Below are 23,242 nucleotides of genomic sequence, written 5' to 3'. Positions count from 1 at the left end.
CTAGTTCGCTCAGATTGAAAGCCTTACAGTGTGGTCTACGAGACCCTCATGACCTTGGCCCCACCCAGTCACCTCTCTGACTTAATTTTGTACTTCTTTTCAATTTTGCTCCGGACACAGGGCCTCCATGCTATTCTCCAAACCCAGTCTTACCTGGGCTTTTGCTCCTGATCTTTATGCTAAGGACGCTCTTCCCCCAAACATGGCGGTGACCTACTCCCTCCCCTCCTTCAGGTCTTTGCTCACATAGCACCTTCTCGATGTGGCCTCTTCTGACCACCCAGCTTAACACAGCCACCTGCCCCGTACTGCGACTCCTGATCCCCTTTTCTCCTCCCCTCCCCTTTTCCCCCATAGCTCTTTTTTTTTTTTTTTTACCTTTTAATTTTTATTATGTATTACATAATACACTGCATAACCTTCTAGGAGGGGTAGATGAGCATAACTGAGTTATTTTTCATCAATCAGGAAAATGCTTCCTTAGTGACTGTTCTCCAAACCCTTTGACACATAGTAACGATTAACTCCAGAGATGCGCCTATCTCTTTCCATCCAAGTCCACGGGCACGAATAATAGGCAACCCTTTTTTCCTTGCCCCCGTTACCGAACCTATGGACGCGCGCAGGGGCGACTCCGGGGATGAGTGTGCACGTGCCCATGATGGCGAGCCCGGGGAGCACCTCGAACCACACCGCCGCAAGGTTACCAAGGCCAAACAATACCTTCCAGGTCCTTCCCCCATAGCTCTTAACGCCTAACATACCAATTAATTTACCCACTGTGTCCAGTGTCAATTTTCTTCCACCCCACTCCTCTAAGGAAAGCAGGGGCGCCGAGGAGGCTTCTCGTCCCCAAATTCCTGAACAGTGTCTGGCACGGGCTATGCACTCGATACGCAGTTGTTGACTGGAGAAATTTTCAATGGCATCAAAGAGGAGGTGAGGCTATAAAAAGAAGGGGCCGGGGTTCGCGCAGGGGGAGGTGCGGCCATCTTGCTCGATCGGGAAGCAGGCCTCCTTACGTTGCGAACTGCAGAACTCTCAGCGTCCAGCGACCCATCCGAGCCGCTTCCCGCACCGAGAGACTCGACCCGACTGTAGCATGGCTTCCAGCAGCCTCAGGGCCCGTCCCCAGGAATGACCTCCCGTCCCTCGTTAATTAAATGCCTGCCTGGGAAAGTTCAACACCCGACCTCCCTCGCCTAGAGCATTGATATGGCTTTGAGACGTAATCGGGCGGGACAGAGCCTGTCTCCCGGTCTCCAGGAGGATAGCATCCTAGCCTCAGTCGGTGCCCGCCAACGGGCACGGCTCGCCCTCCTGCCTTCATGCTGACCAGCCCTTTGCAAGTTTTCACGTCTCTTGTGACTCTACTGAGTGCCCCCTACCCCACCTTCCATCTCCCTTTAAAATGCCCAAATCTCCTCCGCACAAATCGGGGTGGAGCTCATCTTTTCCCACTCTGTCAGTAGTTACTGAACAAAATCTGTTTCACCACTTTCACTACTGTCTGCTGTGTTCACTGGGACAGGGTCCAAGTCAGAAAGGACCAGAGGGCACTTTGGGGCCACTGCGTGTGCGTGCCGGGGCAGTAGGAGCGGAGAAGGCAGGCAGAAGGGCGCCTGACCCTGACCAGTGGGGCTCCTGGGAGACGCCCGCCTGACTGCGGTTGAAGGGGGCCGCTCAGCACTTCAACCTGGTTTTCGTTCCCCGTTAGGAGGCGGCGAGATCCGGTCCTCCCGGGTCGGGGACTCTTCGTCTCGCGGCCACCGGCTCGCGTCCGGCCGGGGTCGGAACGGAAGACCTGGCGCCGGTGACGTCACGGACGACGGTGACTCGTATGCAGATGAGCAGGAGCGCAGAGGCTGCCGGTCCTAGTACCCCGCGCCCCCAACCTCCCTGCGCCCCAGATCCAAAGGCCCTCCCGGTGGTTTCCGCGACGGGCGAGGCTTGCGCGAGGGTGCCCGAGGCAGCGAGGGTGCGGGGCCGTGGTGAGGAAAGTGACCGTGTGTGAAGAGCGAGGCGAGCGCGAGGGCCGGGGTGGAGGCGTGCGCGGCAACTCATACTTACCTGGCAGGGGAGATACCATGATCACGAAGGTGGTTTTCCCAGGGCGAGGCTTATCCATTGCACTCCGGATGTGCTGACCCCTGCGATTTCCCCAAATGTGGGAAACTCGACTGCATAATTTGTGGTAGTGGGGGACTGCGTTCGCGCTCTCCCCTGGCGTGGCGGTGCAAAAAGTAGACCTCGGGGGCGCTTAGTTCTCCTTTCCTGAGGAGCTATGGGCGTTTGAGTTGCGGCTCAGACACCGTGCGTGTCTGCGGGTTGTTGTGACTGTTCCAACCGCTGCGCCCGGGAACTCAGGGGCTCTAAAGAGGAGACCGCGTGTATCCTGCTCAGAATGCTTGGGAGAAGTGCTCCTGTGCCCACGTAGTTCCTAGTTGGGCTTTTGTTGTTGTTCCTGCTCGGTCGGTGGGTCGGTCGCTTGGTTGGCTTTTCGTTACGTTACTTTCGGTTTGCTTGCTTTTCGTTTCCCTTGCTCTAGGAGATGTATCTGCAAAAATACTGCTAACGCGAGGTGTGAGACGTTACTGCCTGTTTTCTTCTAGGGTTTTTTATGGTCTCACCGCTTTACATTTGAGTAGTTTATCCATTTGGAGTTCATTCGTGTGTTTGGTGTAAATTGGTGATCTAGCTTCATTTTCATGCATGTACCTGCCCAATTTTCCCAGCACCAGTTATTGAAGAGACTGTCTTTACTCCATTGTATGCTCTTGCCTCCTTGGTCAAGTATTAATTGGCCGTCATGGCGTGGGTTGATTTCTGGGGGGTCTCTGTTGTGTTCGGCTGATCTATATGCCTGCTCTTGTGTCAGTACCAGGCTGTTTTGATTACAGTGGATTTGTAGTATAGTTCCATGTCCTGTGTTGTGATCCCCTCCAACTTTGTTCATTTTAAGATTGCTGAGGCTATTCGGGGTCTCTTTTGGTTCCATATAAAATTTTGGAATATTTGGTCTAGATCTGTGAAGTATGCCGTTGGTATTTTAATAGGGGTTGCAATAAATCTATAGATTGCTTTGGGTAGTATGGATATTTAATAATTTAATTACATCAATCCATCAACATGGTATATTTTTCCACTTGTTTATTCCTTCTATAGATTGCTTTGGGTAGTATGGACATTTTAATTATTTAATTCTATCAACCCATGAAGATGGTATATTCTTCCACTTTTTATTATATCTTCTTTTTTTTTTTTCAACGTTCTGTAGTTTTTCCAATACAGGTCTTTCCACCTCACTGGTTAAGTTTATTAGTATCTTAATTTTTTTGTTGTTCCAATGATAAATGGGATTTTTTTTTAGTTTCTTTCTGAGGGTTCATTATTGGTGTATAAAACTGCCATCGATTTCTGGGTGTTCATTTTTGTACCCTGATACACTGCCAAATTCATTTATCAAATCTAGTAGTTGCCGCCCAGCGGGGCGTGGCTCAGCAGTTGAGCATGGACCTAGGCTCAGCGGTTGAGCGTGGACCTAGGATCCCCCAGAGCGCGGTTGGATTCCCTGTCAGGGCAGGTGCAGGGGTTGCCGGCTGCATCCCCAGCAGGGGGCGTGCAAGAGGCAGCCCATCCATGACTCTCATTGATGTTTCCCTCTCCCTCTCTCTCTCTCCCCCTCTCTCTCTCCCTCTCCCTCTCTTCCTCTCTCTGAAGTCAATACAGATATATTTTTAAATAAGTAAATAAAAACAAGTAAGTAAGTAAATAAATAAATAATAAATTAGTAGTTCTCTAGTGGACTCTTTAGGGTTTTCTACGGACAGTATCATGTCATCTGTGAATAATGACAGTTTTACTTCCTCCCAATTTCGATGCCTTTTTATGTTTTCTTGTCTGGTGGCTGTGGCTAGGACTTCCAGTACTATGTTGAATAAGAGTGGTGAAAGCAGACATCCCTGTCTTGTTCCTGTTCTTAGGGGAAATGCTTTTAGCTTTTGCCCATTGAGTATGATGATGGCTGTAGGTTTGTTATATATGGCCTTTATTATGTTGAGCTATGATCCCTCAATTCCCACTTTGCTGAGAGTCTTTATCAAAAATGGGTGTTGGGCCTGGCCGCCAAGGCTCAGCGGTTGAGCAGCCACCTATGATCCAGGCTATCCAGGTTCAAGTCCCAGTCAGGGCACGTGCGGAGGTTGAGAGCTCCGTCTCCAGCAGGGGGCAGGCAGGAGGCAACTGATCAATGACTCTCTCATCATTGATGGCGCGCTCTCTCTCTCTCCCTCTCTCTCTCTGACTCTCTCTCTCCCCCTCTCCCTCTTCCTTCCTTTCTCTGAAATCCATCCATAAGGACATATTTTAAAGGAAGAGAAGGGAGGGGAGGGGAGGGGAGGGGAGGGGAGGGGAGGGGAGGGGAGGGGAGGCGAGGGGAGGGGAGGGGAGGGGAGAAAGGAGAATACAGAAGATGGAATTAAATGGGTGCTGGATTTTTTTGTCTATTGATATGATCATGTAATTTTTGTCTTACAATTTTTTTTATGATGTATCACATTTATTGATTTGCAAATATTGTACCAGCCTTGAATATCTGGATTAAATCCCACTTGGTCATGGTGTGTGATCTTTTTACATAATGCTGGATCTGATTTGCTAATATTTCCCAGGGAACTCCAGAAACATTCAGTGTATAGTACCAAAAAGTCCACTGATTTGGTAACTAAGTGCCTTCTGAAAGTAAAGAAAAAGGGTATGGCTAAAGCACTTTGAACAGAAGCAAATTGTAGGGGAACCAACATGAAGGTGGGCAGGACTGGAGGGAGAGTAAGAGTGTGAACATGTGCCAGGGAGAGTATGCGGGGGTGTGAGTGTGGGTGGGCATCTGATTGTCAGTGCGGGAACTCTGGGCAGGTGGTTTGGGAACCATGAGTGGAGGAGCTTCTTGGTGCTGCTGAAGCATGCTGCTCCACAGGGCCCTTACCTCCACTTGAGATTGAAGTACATCATTTTGGAGGACCCATGGGGTCCTCCTCAGGGGCATGATGCAGGGAGGGGCCGTGACTCAGCATCCTGAGGCCACAGACAGGTGCTCAAAGCACCAGTGCTGTGACCAGATGTCTTCAGAGGCAGGGGCCTGATGCTGCGACCCACATCGGCTAAACCCGTGCCCCTGGATTGGCTGTGTGTCTGGCCTGCCCCGCTGTGACACCGCATGCCCAGACACAGGGAACTGCCCCAGAACAGGCAAGCCTGCCACTGCTGCCAGGACTCTGTATGCGGGGACCAGGACGGAAGCCCAGGAGGCAGGGACCTGTCACTAGGACCCAACATGCCTGACCTGTTGGCCAGAAGATGGACCTGCTAAAATGGGAAGACAAAGAAACAACCCCGAAATGAAAGAAAAGGAGGAATGGCCAGAAAAGATACTAAATGTAATGGAGGCAAGCAGTTTATCGGATATAGAGTTCAAAGTAATGGTTATAAAGATGTTCAAACAACTTAGTGAGAACTACAAGCAAGTTAATGAGAACTGTAAGAAACAGTGGAAACTTCATAAGTATAAAAAAAGATGTAGAAACCATAAGAATCATTTGGAAATGAAGAATGACAGCTGAAATAAAGAATAGCCTGGAAGGAATCAACAATATATTAGAAGCTGAGGACCAAACTAGCGAATTAGAAGAGAAGGTAGAAAAAAACACCCAGTAAGCAATTAGAAATAAAATGTAGCCCAGCCAGGTGTGGCTCAGTGTTTGAGCATCGACCTAAGATCCAGGCGATCAGGGTTCGATTCCCGGTCAGGGCACATGCCCGGGTAGCGGGCTGCAGCCAATCAATGACTCTCATCATTGATGTTTCTATGTCTCTCTCTCCATCTCCTTTCCTCTCTCTGAAATCAATAAAGATATATTTAAAATAAAATGTAACAGCAGGAGTATAGTTTGAAGGAGTTTGGGGACAATATGAAATGAAACAAAATCCACATCATAGAAGTACCAGAAGAAGAAAAATCTGAGAAAGGAATAGAGAACCCGTTTCAAGAGATGATAGAGCCCGGTTGGGCGTGGCTCAGTGATTGAGCGTTGGCCTAGGATCCAGGAGATCAAAGTTCCATTCCCAGTCAGGGCACATGCCCCGGTTTTGGGCTCGATCCCCAGTAGGGGGGTGTGCAGGAGGCAGCTGATCAATGACTCATCATTAATGTTTCTATCTCTCTCTCTTTCTCTCTCTGAAATCAATAAAAATATATTTAAAAAATAATAATAAATGACAGAGAGGAGGGAATCAAGATGGTGGTGTAGGTAACAGCTGCACCCACCGCCTCCCACAACCACATCAAAATTACAACTAAAATACAGAACCACGATCACTCAGAACCTCCTGAAATCTGGCTGAACAGAAGCCCCACAACCAGGGAACTGAAGAGGCACTGAGACTGGTGGGAGGGGCGGAGATGCAAGCGGATCGGGGCTGAATCAGGGAGACGCGACTATGGGCCCACACCTGGTGCTGCGGTTTAAACCCGGGAGGGAATCTTAGCTGTGGAAGTTTCCCAGAGGAGTGAGGGATCCGAGCCCCACATTAGGCCCCCAGCCCAGGGCTCTGGGGCTGGGAAGAGAAGTCTCCACAACTTAGGGCTGTGAAAAAAGCTGGGACTGTCGCTGAGGGTCCCAGAGGCTGCGGGAGCCCCAGCTGCTCCTCTTAAAGGGCCCGCGCACAGACTCACTCAGATATGCTCCCTGTGAGCCCCAGCGCCGGGCAGCAGCCTGAAAGGACCTGGGACACTCGGGGAGGAACTAACCTGCCTGGAATCCGGGCGAGAGGTGGAGGGGCGGCTTCCTCCCAGGCAGAAGGGCTGGCAGAGGCCATTGCTCCTTTGGCGAGCCCTCCCCGCACAGCCGGCAGGCAGGCACAATATTTGAATCTCCAGCACCTGAATCACACCTTTGGCCCTGCCCCACTGGTTCCTATAGGCCTCGCCCCTCCCCACCTGCAAGCTCATCCAAGCCATTTCCAGTGGCTTTTCTGTGCAAGTGGCCTCTCTAGCCTTATGCTTAGGACTCTCTAAAATCTCTCCAATAAGCAGCAGCGTGCCCATACATCTTGATAAGTGGCCCCAGGCCTGGCACTACTGGCAGCCTGCATTGGCTCATAGCTTGGCCTCTCTTGGACACCTCCAAGCCCAGCACAAGTAGCAGCCAACTACGGTTTGGTGTGCAGCTCATGCTGGGTGGCCCTGGTCAAGGCACTGGCAGAGGCTGACTTTGCACCTCCCAGGAGGTCCCAGAGACAGTGCACCTGGTGGCCAGACTCGACCATGCTGGATTACAACCCTACCACAGCCACGAGTGACATACTCAATGGGTGCACTTGGTGAACACCAAAGCCCCACTGAAGTAAATCCTGCTCCATAGGGGTGTCTCCAGCACAGCAGCTCTTTGGCAGTAATTGCGGCTGGTCCTCACAGCTGATTGATCTGGGGATCAATTCCTCCCAGTGATGCCAACAGTAACCAAGGCTCAACTACATCAGGACAGTGCACACAACCCACACAGGGGAGCACCTAGAAGGCCCAGCACAGGTGACTGGGGAGGCTGAGCCACTGGACCCTACAGGACACCTACTACACAAAGCCACTCTACAAATTCCAGGAGACATACCAACTCTACCTAATACATAGAAACAAACACCTGGGAGCAGCCAAAATGTGGAGGCAAAGAAACATGTCACAAAGGAAAGAAGAGAAGAAATCTCTAGAAGAGGAACTAAATGAAATAGATCCAAGGAAGCTAACAGATACAGACTTCACAATTTTGCTTATAAGGATGTTTAAGCATACTATTATGAAAATAACAGAAAATCGATAACATAATAAAGTACCAATGTGAAATGAAGGCTACACAAACTGAAATGAAGAATAATTAACAGTAGAGTAGAAGACACTGAGAATCAAATCAGATATTTGGAATATGAGGAAACAGAAAGCACCCAACCAGAACAGCAAAAAGAAAAAAGAATCCAGAAATATGAAGATAGTATAAGGAGCCTCTGGGACAACTTTAATAGGCCCAACATTTGTATTATTGGGGTGCCAGAAGGGGAAGAAAGAGAGCAAGAAATTGAAAACCTATTTGAAAAAATAATTACAGAAAACTTCCCCTACCTGGAGAAAGAAATCGACTTTCAAGTCCAGGAAGCACAGAGGGTCGCAAAGAAGAGGAACCCATAGAGGCCCACAGCAAGACACATCATAATTAAAATGCCAAAGGTTAAAGACAAAGAGAGAATCTTAAAAGCAGCAAGGGAAAAGCATTTAGTTACCTACAAGGGAGCACCCATACGACTGTCAGCTGATTTCTCAACAGAAACTTTGCAGGCCAGAAGGGAGTGGCAAGAAATATTCAAAGTGATGAAAAACATGGAACTACAACCAAGATTGCTCTACCCAGCAAAGCTATCATTTAGAATTGAAGGTCAAATAAAGAGCTTCACAGATAAGAAAAAGCTGAAGGAGTTCATCCCCACCAGACCAGCACTACAGCAAAAGTTGAAGGGTCTTCTTTAAGAAGAAGCTAATGAACAAAAGAATCTGATGAACTAAATAGATCCAGAGACATTGACACATGTAACAGATGATCATACTTCAGAGGAAAGAGGGAAGGGGGGTGGTGGTGGGAAGAGATTAACCAAAGAAGTTATATGCATATATGCATAACCCATGGACACAGTCAATAACAGGGTGAAGGCCTGGGGAGTGGGTGGGAGCGAAGTGGAGGGGGTCTATTTGGGGGGAAATGGGACACCTGTAATACTTTAAACAATAAAGATAAATTTTTTTAAAAAAAGAAATGACAGAAAACACCCTAGCCAGTTTTGCTCAGTGGTTAGAGCATTGACTCTCAGACTAAAGTTTCTGGGTTCAATTCTGGCCCTAGTCAGGGTGCATGTGGGAGACAACCAATTGATGTATCTCACATTGATGTTTTCCTCTCTCTCTCTCTCTCTCTCTCTCTCTCTCTCTCTCTCTTTCTCTCACCCCCCACTCTCTCTGAAAAGCAAAGGAAAAAATAACCTCAGGTGAGGATTAAAAAATAAGTAAGTAAATAAATAAATTAATTAATTAATTAAAAAAAAAAAAACAGAAAACTTCCCTAAGCTGGGGAAGGGAAAAGTCATTCAAGTTCAGGAAACACAGAGTGTCAATGAAGACAAACCCCAAAAAGACCCACACCTAGACACATCATAATTTAAATGGCAAATGTTAAAGACAAAGAAATAATCTTAAAAGCAGCAAGAGAGAAACAGAAAGTTACCTACAAGGGAGCTCCCATTAGAATGTCTGCTGATTCCTCAATAGAAATCTTTCAGGCCAGAAGGAGTAATGAAAAGCAAGGGACTGAATCCAAGACTACTCTATCCAGCAAGGCTATCATTCAAAATTTAAGGTGAAATAAAGGGCTTTGCAGACAAAGAAAAACAAAATCTAAGTAATTACCACCAAACCAGCACTGCAAGAAATGCTAAAGGGACTGTTGTAAAAATAAGAAATAGAGAGAAAAAGGAACACAGACATAAAGAGAAGAAATCACAATAAATAAGTACTTATCAATAATCTTAAATTTAAGTGGTTGAAATGCTCCAATCAAAACACATAGGGTAGCCAAATAGATAAGAAAACATGACCCATATATATGCTGTCTACAAGAGACCCACCTCAGAACAAAAGACACAGGATGAAAGCGAAGGAATGAAATTTTTTCCCCATGCAATTGAAAATTTAAAAAAAAAAAAGCAGCAGCTGGGGTAGCAATACTCATATCTGACAAAATAGACTTTAAAATGAAGGACATAACAAGAGACAAAGTCACTAAATAATGCTAAAGGGATCGATCCAACAGGAGGATATAATCCTGGTAAACATATATGCACGCAATATAGGAGCACCCAAATATATATATATTTAAAAGTCTGGAGGACTGTAAGGGAGAGATTGACAGCAATACACTCATAGTATGAGACTTTAACATCCCACAGACATCACTGGATAGATCTTCTAGACAGAAAATCAACAAGGAAACAGTGATCCTAAACAACACACTGTAAGTCAGACGGAATTAACTTTTATAGAACATTTCCCCCAACACTGCAGAACATACATTCTCACGTGCACATGGATCATTCTCAAAGATAGACCACATGTTAGGGCACAAACTAACTCTCTACAAGTTCAAGAAGATTGAAATCATATAAAACATCTTATTGGATCACAGTGGCATGAAAGTAGACATCAACTACAATAAAAACACTCAAAAACATTTAAACACATGGAGGCTAAATGGCATGCTATTAAACAATAAATGGGTTACCAATGAGATCAAGGAAGAAATTAAAACCTTCCTGGAAACAAATGAAAATGAACACACAAGCCTTGGCTGGTTTTGCTTAGTGGTTACCGCGTTGGCCAGCACACCAAAGGGTCTCCAGTTCTATTCCCAGTCAAGGGCACATACCTGGGTTGCAGGTTCTCACAGACTCTGTCGGAAAGCATGCAGGAGGCAACCACTTGATGTGTCTCTCTAATATCAGTGTTTCTCCTCCCCCCCCCCCTTTCTCCCTCCCGGCCTTCTACTCTCTCTCTCTGAGAGCAATGGAAAAAGTATCCTTGGGTGAAGATTAACAAAGAAAGCAAAAGAAAGAGAGAGAGAGGGAGAGAGAGAGAGCGCGCCATCAATGATGAGAGAGTCATTGATCAGTTGCCTCCTGCCTGCCCCCTGCTGGAGACGGAGCTCTCAACCTCCGCACGTGCCCTGACTGGGACTTGAACCTGGATAGCCTGGATCATAGGTGGCTGCTCAACCGCTGAGCCTTGGCGGCCAGGCCCAACACCCATTTTTGATAAAGACTCTCAGCAAAGTGGGAATTGAGGGATCATAGCTCAACATAATAAAGGCCATATATAACAAACCTACAGCCATCATCATACTCAATGGGCAAAAGCTAAAAGCATTTCCCCTAAGAACAGGAACAAGACAGGGATGTCTGCTTTCACCACTCTTATTCAACATAGTACTGGAAGTCCTAGCCACAGCCACCAGACAAGAAAACATAAAAAGGCATCGAAATTGGGAGGAAGTAAAACTGTCATTATTCACAGATGACATGATACTGTCCGTAGAAAACCCTAAAGAGTCCACTAGAGAACTACTAATTTATTATTTATTTATTTACTTACTTACTTGTTTTTATTTACTTATTTAAAAATATATCTGTATTGACTTCAGAGAGAGGAAGAGAGGGAGAGGGAGAGAGAGAGGGGGAGAGAGAGAGAGGGAGAGGGAAACATCAATGAGAGTCATGGATGGGCTGCCTCTTGCACGCCCCCTGCTGGGGATGCAGCCGGCAACCCCTGCACCTGCCCTGACAGGGAATCCAACCGCGCTCTGGGGGATCCTAGGTCCACGCTCAACCGCTGAGCCTAGGTCCATGCTCAACTGCTGAGCCACGCCCCGCTGGGCGGCAACTACTAGATTTGATAAATGAATTTGGCAGTGTATCAGGGTACAAAAATGAACACCCAGAAATCGATGGCAGTTTTATACACCAATAATGAACCCTCAGAAAGAAACTAAAAAAAAATCCCATTTATCATTGGAACAACAAAAAAATTAAGATACTAATAAACTTAACCAGTGAGGTGGAAAGACCTGTATTGGAAAAACTACAGAACGTTGAAAAAAAAAAAAGAAGATATAATAAAAAGTGGAAGAATATACCATCTTCATGGGTTGATAGAATTAAATAATTAAAATGTCCATACTACCCAAAGCAATCTATAGAAGGAATAAACAAGTGGAAAAATATACCATGTTGATGGATTGATGTAATTAAATTATTAAATATCCATACTACCCAAAGCAATCTATAGATTTATTGCAACCCCTATTAAAATACCAACGGCATACTTCACAGATCTAGACCAAATATTCCAAAATTTTATATGGAACCAAAAGAGACCCCGAATAGCCTCAGCAATCTTAAAATGAACAAAGTTGGAGGGGATCACAACACAGGACATGGAACTATACTACAAATCCACTGTAATCAAAACAGCCTGGTACTGACACAAGAGCAGGCATATAGATCAGCCGAACACAACAGAGACCCCCCAGAAATCAACCCACGCCATGACGGCCAATTAATACTTGACCAAGGAGGCAAGAGCATACAATGGAGTAAAGACAGTCTCTTCAATAACTGGTGCTGGGAAAATTGGGCAGGTACATGCATGAAAATGAAGCTAGATCACCAATTTACACCAAACACACGAATGAACTCCAAATGGATAAACTACTCAAATGTAAAGCGGTGAGACCATAAAAAACCCTAGAAGAAAACAGGCAGTAACGTCTCACACCTCGCGTTAGCAGTATTTTTGCAGATACATCTCCTAGAGCAAGGGAAACGAAAAGCAAGCAAACCGAAAGTAACGTAACGAAAAGCCAACCAAGCGACCGACCCACCGACCGAGCAGGAACAACAACAAAAGCCCAACTAGGAACTACGTGGGCACAGGAGCACTTCTCCCAAGCATTCTGAGCAGGATACACGCGGTCTCCTCTTTAGAGCCCCTGAGTTCCCGGGCGCAGCGGTTGGAACAGTCACAACAACCCGCAGACACGCACGGTGTCTGAGCCGCAACTCAAACGCCCATAGCTCCTCAGGAAAGGAGAACTAAGCGCCCCCGAGGTCTACTTTTTGCACCGCCACGCCAGGGGAGAGCGCGAACGCAGTCCCCCACTACCACAAATTATGCAGTCGAGTTTCCCACATTTGGGGAAATCGCAGGGGTCAGCACATCCGGAGTGCAATGGATAAGCCTCGCCCTGGGAAAACCACCTTCGTGATCATGGTATCTCCCCTGCCAGGTAAGTATGAGTTGCCGCGCACGCCTCCACCCCGGCCCTCGCGCTCGCCTCGCTCTTCACACACGGTCACTTTCCTCACCACGGCCCCGCACCCTCGCTGCCTCGGGCACCCTCGCGCAAGCCTCGCCCGTCGCGGAAACCACCGGGAGGGCCTTTGGATCTGGGGCGCAGGGAGGTTGGGGGCGCGGGGTACTAGGACCGGCAGCCTCTGCGCTCCTGCTCATCTGCATACGAGTCACCGTCGTCCGTGACGTCACCGGCGCCAGGTCTTCCGTTCCGACCCCGGCCGGACGCGAGCCGGTGGCCGCGAGACGAAGAGTCCCCGACCCGGGAGGACCGGATCTCGCCGCCTCCTAACGGGGAACGAAAACCAGGTTGAAGTGCTGAGCGGCCCCCTTCAACCGCAGTCAGGCGGGCGTCTCCCAGGAGCCCCACTGGTCAGGGTCAGGCGCCCTTCTGCCTGCCTTCTCCGCTCCTACTGCCCCGGCACGCACACGCAGTGGCCCCAAAGTGCCCTCTGGTCCTTTCTGACTTGGACCCTGTCCCAGTGAACACAGCAGACAGTAGTGAAAGTGGTGAAACAGATTTTGTTCAGTAACTACTGACAGAGTGGGAAAAGATGAGCTCCACCCCGATTTGTGCGGAGGAGATTTGGGCATTTTAAAGGGAGATGGAAGGTGGGGTAGGGGGCACTCAGTAGAGTCACAAGAGACGTGAAAACTTGCAAAGGGCTGGTCAGCATGAAGGCAGGAGGGCGAGCCGTGCCCGTTGGCGGGCACCGACTGAGGCTAGGATGCTATCCTCCTGGAGACCGGGAGACAGGCTCTGTCCCGCCCGATTACGTCTCAAAGCCATATCAATGCTCTAGGCGAGGGAGGTCGGGTGTTGAACTTTCCCAGGCAGGCATTTAATTAACGAGGGACGGGAGGTCATTCCTGGGGACGGGCCCTGAGGCTGCTGGAAGCCATGCTACAGTCGGGTCGAGTCTCTCGGTGCGGGAAGCGGCTCGGATGGGTCGCTGGACGCTGAGAGTTCTGCAGTTCGCAACGTAAGGAGGCCTGCTTCCCGATCGAGCAAGATGGCCGCACCTCCCCCTGCGCGAACCCCGGCCCCTTCTTTTTATAGCCTCACCTCCTCTTTGATGCCATTGAAAATTTCTCCAGTCAACAACTGCGTATCGAGTGCATAGCCCGTGCCAGACACTGTTCAGGAATTTGGGGACGAGAAGCCTCCTCGGCGCCCCTGCTTTCCTTAGAGGAGTGGGGTGGAAGAAAATTGACACTGGACACAGTGGGTAAATTAATTGGTATGTTAGGCGTTAAGAGCTATGGGGGAAGGACCTGGAAGGTATTGTTTGGCCTTGGTAACCTTGCGGCGGTGTGGTTCGAGGTGCTCCCCGGGCTCGCCATCATGGGCACGTGCACACTCATCCCCGGAGTCGCCCCTGCGCGCGTCCATAGGTTCGGTAACGGGGGCAAGGAAAAAAGGGTTGCCTATTATTCGTGCCCGTGGACTTGGATGGAAAGAGATAGGCGCATCTCTGGAGTTAATCGTTACTATGTGTCAAAGGGTTTGGAGAACAGTCACTAAGGAAGCATTTTCCTGATTGATGAAAAATAACTCAGTTATGCTCATCTACCCCTCCTAGAAGGTTATGCAGTGTATTATGTAATACATAATAAAAATTAAAAGGTAAAAAAAAAAAAAAAAGAGCTATGGGGGAAAAGGGGAGGGGAGGAGAAAAGGGGATCAGGAGTCGCAGTACGGGGCAGGTGGCTGTGTTAAGCTGGGTGGTCAGAAGAGGCCACATCGAGAAGGTGCTATGTGAGCAAAGACCTGAAGGAGGGGAGGGAGTAGGTCACCGCCATGTTTGGGGGAAGAGCGTCCTTAGCATAAAGATCAGGAGCAAAAGCCCAGGTAAGACTGGGTTTGGAGAATAGCATGGAGGCCCTGTGTCCGGAGCAAAATTGAAAAGAAGTACAAAATTAAGTCAGAGAGGTGACTGGGTGGGGCCAAGGTCATGAGGGTCTCGTAGACCACACTGTAAGGCTTTCAATCTGAGCGAACTAGAAGGTTTAGAGCAGAGGAATGGCTTGAGCTTAGCGCGCCCCGCTCCGCCGCCCCCCCCCCCCCAAGGAAACAAAACACTTTGGCTGCAAAGGCGGCAAGGACCACAGCAGGGAGGTCAATCAGCAGAACTGCACGATCCGGGCTAGATGATGGTGGCAGAATATGACACGCCAAATATGCATTTTTGGCATAAGGATACTTTTGAACTAAAGGCACTTAAAAACCAGCAGGTGGCCGGGCGGTTCGCAGCCGCCTACCCGGCGCCGGTGCGGGTTCCCGTGCGCCCTCCTCCTTTCCTCCCGGAGGCCTCCCGCCCCCGCCCCCGCCCCACGCAGCCGTTTCGCCAACGCTCCCCCTCTCCCCTTCCCACCGGCTTTCCGGCCGCGGGTCTCTGCCCTCCCCCTCCGCCCCGCCCCCTGTACAAAGGGGCACAGGGAGGGGAGATGAGGCGACAGGGGAGAGCCCGGACCCGGGCGTCCTGAAAACCGCAGTCGCGGCGCCGGGCCCCCGCCTAGCCCCGGGGGCGGGCGCGCGCCCAGGACTCGCTCGGTCCGCCCGGAGAGGGAGCGGAGGCGGCGTGCGGCCGGCTCTCTTCAAAGGGGCTTCCGGCCAAGCCGGGGCGGGTTAGACCGGGCGCTCCAGTGGCTTGGCGTCCGTCATCTCAAGAAAAAGTGATGACCGGGGCCTGGCAGCGTGCGCCCTTCGATAGCTCAGCTGGTAGAGCGGAGGACTGTAGGCTGCGTCTCGTGCGGACATCCTTAGGTCGCTGGTTCGATTCCGGCTCGAAGGAGGTGCCTGACGCTTTTGCCCCGTCGGGAAGGGCGCCCCCGCCTGGCGCCCAGGTCCGCCCTAGGCCGCTGGCCAGCGGGTTCCGACCAGAGGGCTAACTCTAGCTCTGGGCCCTTACGGCTGAATTGGCAGGGCCCGAAGGGGAGGATTCGGAGGCCCAACCCGAGAGCACCCGGGAAGTGAGGGGCTGGTCTTTCAACAAGAAGGAGCCGGCTACGCCTTGGGTACAAAGCCGGGGTGGGGGTGGGGGTGGGGGTGGGGGTGGGGGTAGGGGTGGGGGTGGGGGTGGGGGTGGGGGTGCGGGGCGCTCCTTGCTCTCGCCCGCCGGTCCCGAGGGAAGGAAACTCCAGAGCTTCGACGTACACACAGTGGGAGCGCATCCTCGAGAGGACTGGCAGTGGAGCCGCTATGGGAGGGTGGCTCTCTGAGGCCCCGGGTGCCCAGCCCTGACCCCGGGGGCCACAAGTCACTTTTCGGTTCTGGTTCGGGTTCTGCCTCTCACGCTGGGATCTGCGTTTCCCCGCACGTCTTCCTCTCCTTGGCCCGCCGGCCGCCCGCGGCCTCCCCGCTGCAGTGCCAGCCGCGCCCGCTGTCCCGCTGCCGAGACGGGCTGAGCCCCAGGCCGTGTTCGGGAGGCCGTGTCCACCGCAGCCTGACACGGGGCCGCCAGGAGAGTCTAGGGCTCTGCAGCTACGGAGAGGCCCCGGCCTCGAACGTCGCCGTGTGCGGGGACCGGCGGACAGGGACCAAGGACGGAGCCTTAGACCTTCACTGGCTGTGGCCCCTGAGGGATGCGGGGGTAGCTTGGGAACCTAGCTTTGGTGCTTCGGGGGAATGGGGTGGGGGTGAGGGGGGCGGTGGGCTTTGGGCACTAGCACGGGTGAGCGTGAGCCCCCGGCGCGGCCGACTCGCTCCGCCTGGGGTGTAACTGAGAGCAGCGGGGGCCCTCCGGGGCGCCGCCCCTCGCCCTCGGCCGTGCGGAGGCGCCTGCCGCCGGGTCGGAGGGGGCGTCGCCGCGCTTCTGTGGGACTTCCGCCGGGTGAGCGAGCGGCCTCGGGTGCTGGGCCCACACCCGGCGGGATCCGTAAGGTCTGTAAAAGACGCGGAGCCGGGGCAAGGAGTCCGACCCCGACACCGGCACGGGGCGTTTTCTCCCTCTCCGCCTGGGACTGCAGCGCCTCGCCAGGAAGCCACGGAGACTTGGCCTATTTCAGGAAGCAGCCGCCTCTACCGAAGGAGTCGGGTGAGGGGGGCAGAGGAGGGGAAGCCAAGCCCCCAGACTGGCCACGAGTACTTGGCATCTATCTGCCTCATGAAGCCCTGAAAGTGGGCCCCCCACCTAGCCCAATATCCTTTCTCCATCACTTTCCAGTAAGGCTCCCTGGGCCAAAAAGTGAACCTAGGTCATTGTGGACAGGGAGGTGGAGGGGCACGTCCGCATCTGGGGGGCGGGGGGAGAGGGAGGCCAGGCTCTTAGGTGGGGAAAATAGGGGCCGAGCCTGGAACATGTAGCTATGCTTAAAAGTAAAGAAATGTACAGTGACCGATGGGGTCATGTCAAGAACACAAGAGCCAATTTGAAAGGGTTCCTCCCACCGGGCAAATCAAGTTAACGCTAACAGTGTATTATAATCCATCGAATAAAATAGATGCAGGGCTTAAAAGCAATGACACACCAGTATGGATAAACATTAAGCACTACATCTCTGTCCCTAAATACTGCTCTCCAATGAAAGAAACCAGGGCTCTTTGGAAGCCCGTCTGGCCTCACTTCTTTGGGTTGTCATTTTCCTACGGGGGCTCCCGATGTACACGTAAAAATCTGGATGCTTTTCTTCGGTTAATCTGTTTTACGTCCTTTTAATAAATTCTCAGGCCCCGCTGGAGACCCAAAAAGGGTAAAAGTAAAGTTCTGACTCCGCTACAGCTTTTACCAGGGTGAAGCAATGGACGGACAGAAGGGGCAGGTATGTGAGAAAAATAAGGCGCTTGCTCTTGACCTGCCCTTTTCCCGATGTCTGTACAGTGATCCCATTCTCCTAAAGTGAGAAGGGCCTGAAGGAGGCTAGGCTGGAGGCTAATGGTGTAGGCGAGAGGATCCTCTCCCTTGCGCTCAGGGAGTGTATTTTACAGCTCTCACTTAGGGGTTCAAGCAAATGCTGTTCAGGGACATTACTGAGGAAGCCGAACAGGGAGTGTTTCCAATTCTGTGATTTCTCTGTAGGAAGGACAGAGCATTATTAATCTGATCTGGACTCAGGTAGAACTTGGGAACCTACTGGAAACTTTTTTTTTTTTTTTAAAGCCTGAGATCAAGAAATCAATCCAATAAGCATATTAAAGCCTATTATAGCCATGCACTATTCTAGCCAACTATGAATGGTGCAATCACCGGTCAAGAATCCCTAGCCTCATGGAATTTACATCCCAGTGGGTAAAGTTAGACAGGAAACTAAAATGTATAGTATGTTAAACCAGTGTTTCTCAAGCTTTAACATGTATAGCAGCGGTTTTCCAACCGGCGTGCCGTTGCACACCGGTGTGCCCCAAGAATTTTTAAAACATGAAATAGCTGGCTATTTAGTCAGGAGCACTGACCTCTTTTCCCCTTAGACTGTCAAATAAAAAAATGACAACAGCCAACACCACGAACAATAGCTGTCCGGTGTGAATGAATCACAATTATACAGTTTTGGGGGGACAAGATCAGCAAAATATATATATTTTGTGGTGTGCCGCAGAATTTAATTAGCTTATGTGTGCCACGAGACGAATAATGTTTGGAAGTCGCCGGTGTATAGAGTGGACTGGGAATCTTGTTAAAATGTTGATTCTGCCATGGTAAGGTAGTTCAGCTGGGTTGCGGGTTCAATCCCTGGTCAGGGCACATACAAGAATCAACCAATTAAAACCACAATGAGGTATCACCTCACACCTGCCAGGATGGCTACCGTCAATAAATCAACAATCGAGTGCTGGCGAGGGGGTGGAGAAAAGGGAACCCAAGTGCGCTGTTGGTGGGAATGCAGACTGGTGCGGCCACTGTGGAAAACAGTATGGGGTTTCCTCAAAAAATTAAAAATGGAACTGCCTTTTGACCCAGCGATCCAACTTTTGGGAATATATCCTAAGAATCCCGAAACACCAATCAGAAAGAATACATGCACCCTATGTTCACGGCAGCATTGTTTACAATAGCCAAGATCTGGAAACGGCCCAAGTGCCCATCAGTAGATGAGTGGATAAAAAAATCTGTGGCACATTTGCACAATGGAATAAATACTACCTGGCTGTAGAAAAGGAAACCTTACCTTTTGCGACAGCATGGATGGACCTGGAGAGTATTATGCTAAATGAAATAAGCGACTCAGAGAAAGACAAATACCACGTGACCTCACTTACATGTGGAATCTAATGAACAAAATGAAGTGGCGAACAAAATAAACTGGCGAGCAAAATAGAAACAAAGGCATGGATTCCCTGAACAGACTGACAGCTGTCAGAGAGGAGGGGGGGAGCGGGGGACTGGATGCAAGAAGGTGGAGGGATTAACCAAAGGACGTATATGCATAACCCATAGACACAGACCACAGTGTGGTGATGGTCCGAGGGAAGGGGGGGCAGGCATCTGGAATAGCGTGAGCAATAGAAGCAAAGGGAAAAAGAGGAATAAAATGAACCAATTTACTGGCATAAAAAACAAAAAACAACCAAAGAATGCATAAAGTGGAACAAATCGATGTTTCTTTCCTCTCAAGTCAAAAAAGTAAAAATTAAAAAAGAAAAGCTTACTGCAACTGAGCAGCTCTTGCAAAGATTAGACAGCAAGTAGAAGGTTAAACCACGTGGGGAAGAAAGTCCAGCAGGAAAACGAAAAAGATAACAGAACGTCAGTATCTCGATGGAGAAAACCTCACCGCCCGCCAGAGCTCCAGCAACAAGACCGCAAGAGCGAGAATGAGAACAAACCACAAGAGCACCAAACGCCGCCTTAGAGATCAGCGTCCCCAGTCTGACATTGAAAACCAGCAAGACTCAGGGGAGAGCGCGAACGCAGTCCCCCACTACCACAAATTATGCAGTCGAGTTTCCCACATTTGGGGAAATCGCAGGGGTCAGCACATCCGGAGTGCAATGGATAAGCCTCGCCCTGGGAAAACCACCTTCGTGATCATGGTATCTCCCCTGCCAGGTAAGTATGAGTTGCCGCGCACGCCTCCACCCCGGCCCTCGCGCTCGCCTCGCTCTTCACACACGGTCACTTTCCTCACCACGGCCCCGCACCCTCGCTGCCTCGGGCACCCTCGCGCAAGCCTCGCCCGTCGCGGAAACCACCGGGAGGGCCTTTGGATCTGGGGCGCAGGGAGGTTGGGGGCGCGGGGTACTAGGACCGGCAGCCTCTGCGCTCCTGCTCATCTCCATGCGACACGCCCTCCTCCTGACGTCAGGGCCTCCCGTCCCCCCTTCTGAGCCGCCTGGTAGAGAAGATTGGGGAGAGGTGCCCGCTGAGCCTTCTAGTTAAAATAAACATTACTTGGTAGTTTAAAGTTTGTTCGAGGGGTCCGATTTTTCTTACTGTCCTTTCATATGTACGTTTTCCCACTGGAAGATCACAGTTTGGGATTTCTAGTTTGTTTACTTTTTCTTTGGCTGCCCCTGTGGCCTGGGGCAGGTTAGGGCAGGCTTGCTTGACCTCCAGGTTTATTTCTAGATACGATTCATTGACTGTGTTTAGTGAAAAAATTAAAAGCATAAATATATGTAGCCTGCCACCCTTTGTCTAGCAAAAATGTGAAAATAGAAAGGAAAAATAACCAAAATGACTTTTCAGAGCAATACCTTGACTATAAGCAGCTGCAAGTCTAAGGACAAGAACTGACAACCAATACTAAAGTGTCCCACGGTAGGTTCGTTTTTCACAGCTATGCGACCAAAACGATTCTGTAACAGTGCTGTGTGTACTGTAGAACTGAACGAACGAGTAAATGGATGTTGGGAGTCAAGTACGGAATGGGAGGGCAAGGAGGAACGAAGTGGTGTTAAGCTAGAAATTGGAATTGACGATATCAGTAGCACCGAGGTGATATTTGGGCTTACTTGGTGACTATGTATGAGTCTGTGCCCATCTCATCTCAGCAGCACTCTTGCAAACAACTTGTTTTTGTGACTGTGTGCAATCGGTCTGCGTTCATGTCATCTCAGGAGCCCTCTGCCAATCACCCCTTGCTGTGAGAAATGGATAAAAGCTGCAAAGCCAAGAGAATCATTAACAGAACGACAGTAGAGGGGAAGAAGGGGATTATTTCCAAACATGAAAGTGGTGTCCGTGTATGTGACCCGGCAACGCAGTTTGGTATGGCCAGATCTACAGTTTGTACCATCCTAAAAAATAAAGAAGCCATTAAAGGAGCCAATGTTGCAAGAGGTGTTAAAACACTTACAAGACAAAGAACACAGACAATTGAAGAAGTGGGAAAATTGCTTTCCATATGGATAAATGAAAAACAACCGTTGGCCGGTAGCAGCATTTCTGAGAGCATGATTTGTGCAAAGCTTTTCATTTGCATGCTGACCTCATCAAAAACACCCCTGGGACAAGTGCTGAGAGTGATATTTTCAAGGCACGCGGAGGGTGGTTTGAAAAGCTTCAGAGGAGAAGCTGGCACACAGGGCACGGTGAGACATGGGGAAGCTGCCCGTGCCAACAGCGACGCCGCCGGCCAATTTGTTTTGGAACTTAAAGATCATGTAGAGGCGGAGGGTCTCCTGCCCCAACAAGTTTTCAACTGTGATGAGCCGGGCCTCTTTTGGAAGAAAATGCCAAAGAGGACCTACATAACAAAGGAGGAGGAATCACTGGCGGGACACGAGCCCAAGAAACACACGCTAACCCTTCTATTTTGTGGGAATGCAAGTGGGCATTTTAAGCTGAAACCTTTGCTAGTCTACCATTCGGAGAACCCCAGGGCATTTTAGAAAAACAATGTCATAAAAAGCAAATTGCATGTGATGTGGAGGGCAAACAGCAAAGCTTGGGTAACCGGGCAATTTTTTATTGCGTGAGTTCATGAAGCGTTCGGGCCAAGCATACAAAAACACCTCCAAGACAAAACTCTTCCAGTGAGGCGCCGGCTTGTTATGGATAGTGCTCCAGCTCCCCCCTCCAGGCTTGGAGGACGAGTTGATGGAAGAGTTCAGTTTTATCAAAGTCAAGTTTTTGCCCCCGGCAGGACTCCACTCATCCAGCCCATGGACCAGCAGGTCATGTCTAATTTTAAGAAGCTTTACACCAAAGCACTGTTCCAAAGGCTCTTTGAGGTGACCTCGGACACAGACTAACCCTCAGAGAGTTCTGGAAGAATCATTTCAATATCTTACGTTGCTTGCGTCTCATAGTCAAAGCACGGAGGCCTGTGTCTCACAGAACAATGAAGTCAGCATGGAAGAAATTGTGGCCAGAAGCCGTCCCTGAACGTGTACTTGAGGACGTTGAAGAGGCTGCTCCTATCGTTGAGGATTCTGTGTCTCTGGGACGGTCCACGGGCTTGGAAGTGAGCAGCGACGATGTGGCGGGGTTAGTTGAGGACCGCGGGACTGAACTCGCCACAGAAGACCTTCCAAACGTTCTGACGGAGCAGCAACGGGGGGGGGGGGGGGGGGGACACGACACGACGGGACGACACGACTGAGGAATTGTCCCCGGAGGAGGAGGAGGAGGAGGAGGGCAGAGAGAGTACTTCTGTTGCAGTGATCAAAGAAATGTGTGCAAAATGGGTTGAAGTGCAAATTTTGTTGAAAAATATCACCCTGATAAAGCTGCTGTAAGTCACACCACTACCACTGTCAATGCTAATGCTGTGTCTCACTTTAGACCAATTTTATTTATTTGCTTGTTTGTTTTATTTGCTTATTTATTTTAATATATCTTTATTGATTTCAGAGAGAGGAAAGGAGAGGGAGAGAGAGAGATAGGAACATCAATGATGAGAGAGTCATCGATCGAGCCCGCAACCCGGGCATGTGCCCTGACCGGGAATCGAACCCCGATCGCCTGGATCCTAGTTCGACGCTCAACCACTGAGCCACGCCCAGCCGGGCTTTAATTGCTTTTTTAAATCTCTGATTGAGTGATTTTTTTATACCTTATTTTCTAATTTGCTGATCTAATCCTCAACTTACCCTAATCTGCTGTTTATTCTTTCTAATGTATTCTTTATTTCTGCTATGTCATTCTTAATTTCCTTCATAGTTTCCCTGTCTTTTCTCAGCATCCTTAGAGTCAGTATTCTGAACTCTCTATCTGATCGACTGCTTATCTCCATTTCATTTAGCTCTTTTTCTGGAGACTTCTCTTGTTCTTTCATTTGGGGCTTGGTTTTTGCCTCCCCATTTGGACTGCCTATTTGAGTTTGTTTCTATGTATTAAGTAGATCTGCTAGGTCTATTTGGAGGGT

At 49.7% G+C, this 23,242-nt stretch overlaps 2 protein-coding genes across 2 annotated transcripts; one reads left to right on the top strand and one right to left on the bottom strand.

Annotated features, from left to right (window-relative positions):
- Positions 1 to 415: 415 nt before the first annotated feature.
- Positions 416 to 1,060, bottom strand: LOC308548268 (uncharacterized protein; the record flags this gene model as incomplete). Its single annotated transcript, XM_081119529.1, has 2 exons — positions 416 to 907; positions 1,023 to 1,060. 2 exons carry the CDS (start codon positions 1,058 to 1,060, stop codon positions 481 to 483), a joined length of 465 nt encoding a protein of 154 aa, XP_080975655.1. The 3' UTR covers positions 416 to 480.
- Positions 1,061 to 13,939: 12,879 nt separating this feature from the next.
- Positions 13,940 to 14,584, top strand: LOC308548216 (uncharacterized protein; the record flags this gene model as incomplete). Its single annotated transcript, XM_081119391.1, has 2 exons — positions 13,940 to 13,977; positions 14,093 to 14,584. The coding sequence occupies 2 exons, from the start codon at positions 13,940 to 13,942 to the stop codon at positions 14,517 to 14,519; spliced, it is 465 nt and encodes a 154-aa protein (XP_080975517.1). The 3' UTR covers positions 14,520 to 14,584.
- Between the last annotated feature and the right edge of the window lie 8,658 nt (positions 14,585 to 23,242).

This window comes from Miniopterus schreibersii (assembly GCF_964146895.1).
Source record: "Miniopterus schreibersii genome assembly, chromosome: 1".
Classification (NCBI taxonomy): Eukaryota; Metazoa; Chordata; class Mammalia; order Chiroptera; family Miniopteridae; genus Miniopterus; species Miniopterus schreibersii.
The sequence above is the reverse complement of the archived record's forward strand: the minus strand, read 5'-3'. Positions and strand labels throughout refer to the sequence as shown.